Source organism: Pundamilia nyererei, unplaced genomic scaffold, assembly GCF_000239375.1.
Source record: "Pundamilia nyererei isolate P.nyererei 1_Seehausen unplaced genomic scaffold, PunNye1.0 scaffold00304, whole genome shotgun sequence".
NCBI classification, from domain to species: Eukaryota; Metazoa; Chordata; class Actinopteri; order Cichliformes; family Cichlidae; genus Pundamilia; species Pundamilia nyererei.
This window is the reverse complement of record NW_005187705.1, coordinates 324,849-335,219: the sequence shown is the minus strand read 5'-3', so window position 1 is coordinate 335,219 and position 10,371 is coordinate 324,849. Positions and strand designations below refer to the sequence as shown.

The following is a 10,371-nucleotide window of genomic DNA, read 5'->3' as shown; positions in this document are numbered from 1 at the left end:
CTCGCTTTGAAGTCCAAAACAGCACCACTGCACAGAAGACCCCACCCCCTCCTGGTGACCAGGTGATGACTCTGTCCCCGGACAGCGTGAGGAGATCCCTCAGCAGGATCAATGCACGTAAAGCTCCGGGTCCTGACAACATTCCTGGTCGTGTACTGAGAGACTAACCCCTAACCCTAATCTGCAGAAGGAACTGAAATTATCAGAATTGGTTACCTTGGGAGAGTTTAAGTCTGTCTTAAAGGAACGAGAGAACAGCTCTTTTACTCAGTGTGATTGTTTTTAATGTACTCTTAATTTGATCTGTTATTGTATATTTTACTCATGTTTGTATGGGATACTGTATTTGTTTTAAATGTTATATACCTATGTGGTATGTGACTTTTGTTGCCATGATGCCAGGTCTCTCTTGGAAATAAGATTTTTAATCTCAATGAGATTTTTTTTTTACCTGGATAAATAAAGGATTAATAAATCAAATAATATAATAAACTCAAAAATCCTGGGTCAACGACCCAGGCATCCTAACAGTTTGCTTCGCTTTCTATAGTGCCTCTTAGGCAGGGAAGGTAGAGGCAGTGCACCAGTTTATTTTTCTCCCTTGAACAAATATTTATCATAGTGTTTGTCCTCCTTTTGCTGGTGGATACTAGATTAATATTTTACAATGTGTGACTTTTGAAAAAAGTTTGCCTCACTGCTAATATTTGATGTTTAATTTATTACATTTCAATTTTAGTTAATCTTTTTCCCTCCTTCTGCTTTTACTTCAGACAAGATGGAGAACTATATGTACAACAGTCCAACACTTCAACTTCAGGAGTTGAGGATTGTCAGGACTAACAAGTATCTGATCTCTGTCTTTTTTTGTGATATAAGCTCTTGTTTACAGATGTGGGAATGTCATGCGTGAAAGCTTTATTTAATGTTTTAGATAGTGACTGAATTGCTTTTGAAATGCCTTTGAAATTGTCTTGTTCTTTCAGGTCCATGCAAAATACAAACAACATCTTCACAATACAGCTGGAGGGTTTAAATGTCCCACAGGAAGCCACATATGCTATGTTTCTTTTTCTTTTTTCTCCTACTTGTTTCTAATTGTTGCAAATGTGGGCATTGCTGTTTTGGTTTTTGTTGACAAGAGTCTTCACCAGCCCATGTATATCCTTTTTTGTAATCTGTCCATTAATGATTTATTTGGAAACTCTATCATGATCCCTCGTTTGCTTGTAGACATGTTGAGGCCTCCGTCTGAGCGCCTCATCAGTTATTATGAATTTGTGGTCCAAGCTTTCACCACACATATGTTTAGTACCACAGCTCACACAGTGCTTATGATAATGGCCTTTGACAGATATGTAGCCATCTGTAATCCTCTGTGTTATGCTGCAGTAATGACAAATAAGATGTTGATGAAGCTGACAGTTTCTGCCTGGGGGGTGGCCTTTGTTTTGGTTGGGATTCTGCTCGGTCTGACCTTGAGACCGGGCCGATGCAGAACTCTGATCAAAAGCCCCTATTGTGACAATGCTGCACTGTTTAACCTGTCCTGTGAGGATGTGTTCATTAACAATGTCTATGGCCTCACTTTCACTGTGCTTTTGTTCACAGGTTCTATCGGTAGCATGGTTCTTACCTATACTAAGATTACTGTGGTGTGTCTAACCACTAAGAACAAGTCCTTGAACAATAAAGCCTTGAAGACCTGCAGCACTCACCTGGTTGTATATCTGATTTTTTTGTTCAGTGGTATGTCCATAATCACTCTGCATCGCTTTCCTGAGTACTAAGGGAGCAGAAAAATTGTTGCTGTCCTGTATCACATCATCCCTGGAAGCCTCAATCCCATCATTTATGGTATGCAATCCAAAGAGATAAAAAAAATTTGTATCAAATGTTAAGTTAAAGAAGGTTTTGCCATTATATTAAAGACAATTTTCAGGGTTATTTAAACAGTTTGAAGTGACATATTACATATCATATGTCAGAATCTGCAGATTATACAGAACAAATAAAATGTTCACGTTTCTCCAACGTTGTCTTCCCATCAGTTTCACTGACATCTACACTGGATGGACAGGAAGCGTTCGCGATGTCTTCTCCGGCGCTGATAATTGGCGTCTGTCTTGTGTCAGTGACGTAAAAGACGGATTTAATGCGACGTGACCATCAAACAGCAGTCGCTTTCTAAAACAGATGTATCGATTCAGCACCACATACGAAAGTGGCCCAGGTCAGATTTGAAAATATCGGATTTGTGCCGTTCACGCTGTCACACCATGATGGGATATGGGTCACAGAGGGTAAAAAAAAATGGATTTGATGCGCTTTCGCCTGCAGTGTGAACGTAGCCTAAGCGCTACCAGTGGGAAGTGAAGCTTGAGCAGACAAACATTATTTCATTGCCCACAAATTTTATTCCCCAGATTGTTGACAGTTGTTGTTGTCTTCATTGTATGACATCATACATTGCTTAAGCTAAGTGTTTGCATGGTTGAGATAATGCCCATATAACACTGCAGCAGAGCGCATTCTGTGTAGGCATTGCCAGTTGTGAACTACCAGGAACAAGAAAGCGCAGACAATAGACAAAAGACTGAGAGTAGATACCTCTCATTTAAAACTGAAATCAAAACACATTTTTCCTACCACAAACTTGATTGGCTTACTTACCATTTTGTTCTTTCATGATGATGGAGAACTACACCTACAACATCCTCACACTCCAGCTGGAAGGGTTGAATATTTCAGTGGAGTCCACATATGCTTTGTTTCTTCTCCTGCTGTTCTTCTACCTGTTTATAATAGTAGCAAATGGAGGGATTGCTGTTTTAGTTTTCATGGACAAGAACCTTCACCAGCCTATGTATCTGCTTTTTTGCAACCTGCCTTTTAATGATATTCTTGGAAACTCTATCATGGTACCTCGATTGTTGATAGACATATTGAAGCCTCCATCTGAACGCTTTATCAGTTATTATGAATGTGTGGTGCAAGCTTTTACCACACATATGTTTGGTACCACGAGTCACACTGTGCTCATGATTATGGCCTTTGACAGATATGTGGCCATTTGTAATCCTCTGCGATATGCTTCCATAATGACCAACAAAATGGTGATCAAGCTGACGGTTTTTGCCTGGGGAGTGGCCTTCGTTTTGGTCGGGATTCTGCTTGGACTGACTGTACGACTGAGTCGATGCAGGACTTTGATTACAAACCCTTACTGTGACAATGCCTCTCTTTTTAAGCTTTCCTGTGAAAATGTGTTCATTAATAATGTCTATGGGCTCACCTTCACTGTGGTCCTGTTTACAGGTTCTATAGGCAGCATTGTTCTCACATATGCTAGTATAACAATTGTCTGTCTAACCAGTAAGAACAAGTCTTTGAACAGTAAAGCATTGAAGACCTGCAGCACCCACCTGGTTGTTTACTTGATTATGCTGTTGAGTGGAATGATTGTCATTATGTTGCATCGCTTTCCACAGTACTCAGATTACAGAAAACTTTGTTCCATTTTGTTTCACATCATCCCTGGAAGCCTCAACCCCATTATTTATGGTGTACAGTCCAAAGAGATGCAAAAATTATTTGCAAAATTACTACAGAAGAAAACTGGGCCATTAAAATAAGTTTTATTTGCACATGCATTATTAATCGTGCAGGATGACACAAGATAATTAAGAATAATTTATTACCAGCACTGTAGAAATGCAACACTATTTTCAAAGGCAAACCCTTGTGGTTCCTTTTTTTTCAACATGATTTTTGTCAAATATTTAGTTAATTTATTGGAAAAAAAAGAAAATAACATTGAGCAAACCTAGACCTATAGAGTATTAAAGTGTGTAACAAAAACCCAGTGTCACTGACATGGTGTTATTACAATACATTACTGATATTAAAAGTACAGATGAGAATAAGATGACTTGTAAAAATTTGACCTAAGCTACAGCCCCCACCTGATTTTACATGTTTCCTGTTGTCTTTATCATTTTCAATGATAGCCTTTTAACACTGTTTGTTAATAATGAAGGCTGCTGTTATATGAGTGGCTGACATACAAAAATCTGCTTCTTCAATTAAAGCCATGACAGTCCACATTTTCAATGCAATTTATAATAGAGTTTTGAGCCTGGTGATAGTATGTTTTCTTACCAAACACAACAGTAAAGGGTGGGCCATTTATATGGATACACCGTAATAACATGGGAATGGTTGGTGATATTAAAGTCCTGTTTGTGGCACATTAGTATATGTGAGGGGGCAAACTCCTCAAGATGGGTGGTGACCATGGTGGCCATTTAGAAGTCGGCCATCTTGGATACAACTTTTGATTTTTAAATGGGAAGAGGGCCATGTGACACATCAAACTTATTGGTAATGTCACAAGAAAAACAATGGTGTGCTTGGTTTCAACGTGACTAATATCACCAACCATTCCCATGTTATTACGGTGTATCCATATAAATGGCCCATCCTGTAGTTGCAGCTTTTTTCCTTCCTTGTATTTCACATATATTTTTACTGGGAATACAGTGTAAGTGTATAAGATTATCTAGGGGGGGAAAGTCGTTTCTTTACAATTCACTGTGAATACTTTTTCACATAGTATAAATATTTTTTTTATTTAGTACACATAGCGAATTGGATTTATTTGCCTTGTTTAAGTAAAACCAAATTCTACATATCAGCACAAATGCCTCAAACCAACTGTCAGCATGGTAGTGGAGGGATGATCAATCGTTTGCACTTGCTTTGCAGCCACAGGTGTTAGAACTTACACGGATGGATTTAGTGGCAGAAACACATACGGGCACAAGATAGTAGTGATGCAGATTTATATACAATGATGGGGAAATATTTACAAGGGAAGGGGCTATATACAGTGACATGTAAAAATGTGCAAGGAGAGCAGAGCTGAAGAGATGAGACGGAGCCGAGGTATGCGGGTGGGCAGATGACGCACCGGAGCTACCTGAAAACGAGGGACAAACAAAGTTTACCGAGTAACGTCAATAGCCGAGAGTTAAACTAAAGTGGACGGGGAGAGTTGGAGAGCTTACTTGAAACACAGAACTACAGCTGTAGCGGTGGTAACAGACTGGTATGAAGTAACTCCGTCACGGATCCAAAGAAGCCAACACAAAGAAAACTAGGCAGGCGAGCAGGCAGCGGGACAGGCTTGAACAAAGGAGAAGCAGGCAGAAGATGGATCCTAAAAAACATACAGCTCAATAGCGTGGGATCAACAGATTCAGCTTGCACCAACACGTTACCACTTGTGACAGCGACAATACTCCGACACTAGACATCTGTGACTCAGCTCCATAAAAGCGCTCACTGATGACGTCCGATGCGCCGCAGGTGTGCCGGAATGCCATCAAGCCCCGCCTCGCCTACCTATGCCAAAAAGGGAAACAAAACCCAAAAACAACAATACACCTACCCAGCACCTCCTAACAACAGGACCTGGGCACCTTGTGATCGGCGAGTTCATCATGAACTTTTCTGTATACCAAACATTTCTAGAGTCAAATGTGAGGCGATCTTTACCACAGCCCAAGCTTGGATCAAACTGGGTCCCAAACACAGTAGTGATCCCAAGCACCGCAGAAAATCTGCAACAGACTGCCAGAAAAAGAATAAAGATATAAAGATGTAAGTATCCCTGCATTGTGGAAGATGATAATTCCATTTTGGATGTTGTCAGAACTGAGGTCAGGGTCACTCCAGGCTGTCTGTCTCTGCTGGAGACTCGGGAGAGCTCCCACACAACCGTCTGTTCCTGCTGGAGGCTCAGCCACCTGTTCCTGTCAGACGCTCTGGAGAGTCCATCCCGCAACTACCTGCAACTGCTACACGGCATCTGGCCTGCCTCATCTTGTCCTGCCTTGTCTGGTACTCCACACCGGCCATCTGCCAAGTCACCCAAGAGCGTTCAGTCACATCCACTTCCAGCGCAACCTGCACGTCTACATCCATCCACCAAGCCACACCGACGACAGTTACCATCCAAGCCTACCAAAGCCCTTTGATTCCTTCATCTCCCTCTTCTGGTTCCAAAGCCTTCATCACCACCATTGCCCTCTAGATCTGTTGACCAAGGATCTTCGCTTCCATGAGCGGCCTCCTGAATTGTGTTGCCGCTGCCGCTTTTCATGAGGTCAGTCCCCAGAACTGCCGTTGGCTCCTTGGTTTGCCTCCTGAACTGTGTGTTGAACACCAGTGCTGCTGACCTCCAGGTCAGTCCCCTGAACTTCTTGGATTTGGACTACTGTGTTTTTATGCCACACAGCGTAAACATGACAAGAGGGTTATCAAGGCCCCAAGCTGGTGATTTGATTCGATTTGATCCCGTTTTGACTCAGACAGTCAGAAAGATTATAATTATCTTAATTTATCAGTACAAATCCATATTTTTATATCTATCTATGAAAACAAAGCTGACACTTGTGAGACTTCATCAGAGGTGAAAGCATAACAGCAGATGCCTTTGTGTCAAATTAACTGAGGATAAAACATGAAGGAGATTTTCCTGTCCTGTTCTTTTATAGCAGATAACCACCTTAAAAATATTCTGCAGTAGAGCAAAAACAGAAGAAAACCATGAATCAACAGATAAACATTACCTGATGCTGCTAAAGTAAAGCAGAGTTACAAACTTATTTTTAGAGACAGAGATAAGCATTTTGCATTTTGGCAGAATTTGTAAAAGCTGAAACTTCTTCAGTATTGAACAGCGGAAATTAGGCTTTCTTGTCGGAGGTCATTTTTATACACCGGTAGACTGGTGCATAATAAGCAAGCAAATAATACAGAAAACTGATTTTTGATGGTATAAACTGGTCTCTGAGTACAGAGAGACTTAACTCATATAAGTTTATGAGTTAACCTAATTAACTGACTCCCTCATTAACCTGTCCAGGGTATCTTCCTCCTCATTTTGCCTCAGTGGGATCATGGCCCCTGGCCTTCTGACCCTGGGTCCGCTGCCTTGTTGATGAGACGCACTGCCAACACCCTAATACACGGCACACAGCAACAACAACTTACAATAATTGCTAAAATGTAGCGTGAGAAACCATAATAGACAAAATAAACCCTTTCCATTACCCCAACATAAATGTCATGCATTCTTCCAATTGTGTTCTTCAATGTTCATGTAATATTGTGGCATAATTACTTCTATCCACAACAAAAAATCAAACAAATAAGTCAAGCACTAAGACTGTCAAGGCCCAGCGGCACGAGGGAACAAAGATGGACACAGGTGCAGAAACCAACCCGGAAGCGAGACGGTAGGGAACAAATGATTTATTTACGCCCACAGGCAAACAAAAGCAAAAGCAAAGCAGCGCCACCACACTCGTGGCGCGTAGGATTATCTACGATAATGAGGGCGACCTAGACACCTCTAGGAGACGGCTGAACAGCAGAGGCAGCAGGGAGGTAGAAACAGGACTAGGCAGGGGCCGGGGCACTGGAATAAGAGGAGATCACGGTCAGTGGGATCCAGCAGACAATCAACGATCCTCCACAGTTGAATTGAGTTGCCTTACTTGGTTTCAGGTGGAGGGGACAGGTGGGGCGGAAGCCCGGAAGTGGTCGAGGCATGGGGAGGCAGGCAAGTGAGTGGTGGGCCGGCAGGCCACGTCGTGTTAGCAGCAGGCGGCCCAGGTCCAGGAAGGCGGGAGTGAGGGAGACAAGATCTCCACTCCAGGTGCTACCTATGGGGATAGCAGATACTCAGGCGATGAATGGTTGAGAGCGCAGGTCTGATATACTGCTGGCATGATTGCTCACAGGTGGTCAGCCAGGGAGGAGCAACCGAACTCCGCCCAAAGGAGGAGGGGCCGCTGTCGGAGACCTGCAGGTGCCCACCCAGACCATGACAAAGACAGCACCTCGTGTCTACGCCTGGCTGTGAGCTGTCCCCATTTTCACCCCGCATCATAGTTTAAACCCGCTTCTGACTTCCCTCACTGCTCACTGTAAAATCCAAACAGATATAATTAGCTTTTTCCTAGTAAAAGGTCCTAGATTACTTTTGTAAATCTATGGGAACAGTCTCTATAGAGTTAACCCGTTTCCTCTTTACAAAGCACTCCTAGTTTCTCAGCACACAACTTTCAGTTCTCTTAACTCCCCCTTTAACGGCTAGACTATATCAGGCATTAGCACTGTGTTTGGGCAATTGACATAACATAAAAATCATGCAAACTATTACTAAAGCTAATCCTCCCATAACTTTTCATTACTTTTGTGCTCACACCATAACCTCTGTCTAACGAGCTTTCGACCTTCTTTACAATTTAAACAGCTAATCTTCTGGGACGGGTGATTCTCTGGGATCTATGCTTCTTTTAGATCACTGTGTCCCCCTTTGTTAGCCAGATCCGTTCGGTCTGGTGCTTCCTGGATTCTCGCCAACCCATTTGTGCTTTTGCTGTGGTTCTGGAATCTGCTCCTTCTGTAAAGGACAGAAAAGGCAAACACTGCTCTGCGAAGCCTCAATAAGCTAATTTATTCATTCCTTGTTCTTTTAGCTATTTAAAGTTGGCTCAGAATATCATGTTTGGGACTCTCTGATCTACAGGATTAGTCTAATTATTATAATGTGTGTAAGCGTGTTTGCATTTACCGCTCTGCACTCTAAGTCCTTCATTATTGTCATGTGTGTATGAAAATAATTATAACCGCTTATTTTAGTAGAAGAAATCAAAAAGAAATCAAACATTTTCAATCTTAAGCATCTTCCCTTCTTTCACAAAAGCATGTTTCATTCAGCTTGCTGTCCCACAGTTTCCCATTCAGTGTGGTACTCAGCTTCTCATGAACACATGCATTTTATCTTCTAAATGGGATTCATTTTATTTTTAATCATTTAAGCTTAAACATGAAAACAATGATTTATGCGTAAGTTTTACCGTAGCTAAGTTATCAAGCACACTAAAAAGTCATACCCTGATCATGCAATCCATTCTTTCAAATTAAACCTAAAATTTCCCCTTTGACACATTTTATGTGTCAAAGAGAATGAAATTGCTTCACCACATCTAGGAAATTAAAAGAAAAAGGTTAGTCATATTATTTCTCAGAAAACCTCAGCAATTCTCCTCTCGAGTTAACTTGCTCCGGGCTTGCAAACCTGTGTTAAGAAATGAAATAATTTTAGTTATCATGTTAAATCTCATCAACTCCTCGAGCTTTCTTCCACATCACCCAGACAAAAACTTTTAATTATTATGAACTTCCCATTTGAAACCCCGTTTTCTTTTTATTTTCATTTTGCTTTTCCCACTTTAACATTTAGCATTTCCCGACAATGACCCACTTACAACCAATTAACCCAGTTTTCTTAATCCAGACATCAATAACCCAAATTTAGTAGCCAAAGGGTTCAGTCTTTCTTTTTTCCTTTTTCTTTTTTCTTTTGGCCTGTCCCATTTGTATGGAAGCCCGTTTCCGCCACTAAAAAAAAAAGGATCCATAACATAACATTTATTAACTCAAAATTTTGAGAAAAGTAACTCAAAATTTCGAGTTAGTGCTGCCAATCAGTAATCTACGTGAATGACGTCATTTCCTCGTTACCCGGAAGCTGAAGCCTCAGCTACAAATGCTACAGCTAAGCTACCGGTATTACATCCAGTCGTGAATGCACAGATTGCTGAGTGTTTTCAGCCTGGCTTCACAAATGATAAAATCCCTGTGTTATTAGCTGAATCACACGGTGTTACTATCAGCAAACGTACTCGCGAAAGTGCCAATTTGTTGGGATCCGTTTTTGAGTGCGCGTTCCTCTGCACCATATGCTTCTAGGTAACAAGAAAGCGACCTCATTCAAGTATATTTTTGATTGGCAGAGCTAACTGAGAAAAGTAACTCGAAATTTTGAGTTATTAAGTCGAAATTTTGAGAAAATAACTCGAAATTTCGAGTTATGGATACTAGCTGTTTTGTTTTTATTTAGTGGCGGAAACGGGCTTCCATACATTTGGTTCTTTAGCCGTCAGAATTGTTGTCTGAAGACCAACAAGGAGACCCAATGGATTTATTTTGCCAAATGGATCGTTGTGGCATCGCCGTATTGGTCCATTTGATCGACCTTTGTTTTTATTATTTATTATATTTTATTTTCAGATGTTACAGATGGGACAGACATGAGTGAGGGATAGGAAAGGGAGAAAGAAAGAGGAAGGAAAAGAAAAACAGAAGGGGAGAGGGACAGTGAGAAAGGAAAAAAAATCTCCTGGATCACCTGTTGAGAGAAGAAGAAGAGAAAACAAGCAAAAAAAAACAACAAAGCAACATACTAAACACAACACCATCGCATTAATCTAGCTAAGTGTAAACAGCAGTAAA

At 41.2% G+C, this 10,371-nt stretch overlaps 3 protein-coding genes across 3 annotated transcripts in view; all 3 read left to right on the top strand.

Annotated features, from left to right (window-relative positions):
* The first annotated feature begins 778 nt into the window (after positions 1-778).
* LOC102193537 (olfactory receptor 52N5-like) lies at positions 779-1,901 on the top strand. The gene is given in 2 exon segments (XM_013915440.1): positions 779-872; positions 1,081-1,901. Coding segments are annotated over 2 exon segments (915 nt in total).
* A 792-nt stretch (positions 1,902-2,693) lies between these two features.
* Positions 2,694-3,635, top strand: LOC102193250 (olfactory receptor 146-like). Its single transcript, XM_005751263.2, has one exon. The coding sequence runs from the start codon at positions 2,694-2,696 to the stop codon at positions 3,633-3,635; it is 942 nt and encodes a 313-aa protein (XP_005751320.2).
* A 1,745-nt stretch (positions 3,636-5,380) lies between these two features.
* or6at1 (odorant receptor, family 6, subfamily AT, member 1) overlaps positions 5,381-10,371 on the top strand; it is a 16,153-nt gene continuing 11,162 nt past the window's right edge. The window contains exons 1-4 of the mRNA XM_013915439.1: positions 5,381-5,664; positions 5,717-5,947; positions 7,576-7,634; positions 7,812-7,929. Coding sequence (XP_013770893.1) covers positions 5,381-5,664; positions 5,717-5,947; positions 7,576-7,634; positions 7,812-7,929 — 692 coding nt within the window. The remainder of the gene's footprint in view (positions 5,665-5,716; positions 5,948-7,575; positions 7,635-7,811; positions 7,930-10,371) is intronic.

Bases quoted from the DNA above. Each gene is read 5' to 3' on its own strand.
- LOC102193250 (XM_005751263.2), top strand. From the start codon at position 2,694: ATGGAGAACTACACCTACAACATCCTCACACTCCAGCTGGAAGGGTTG.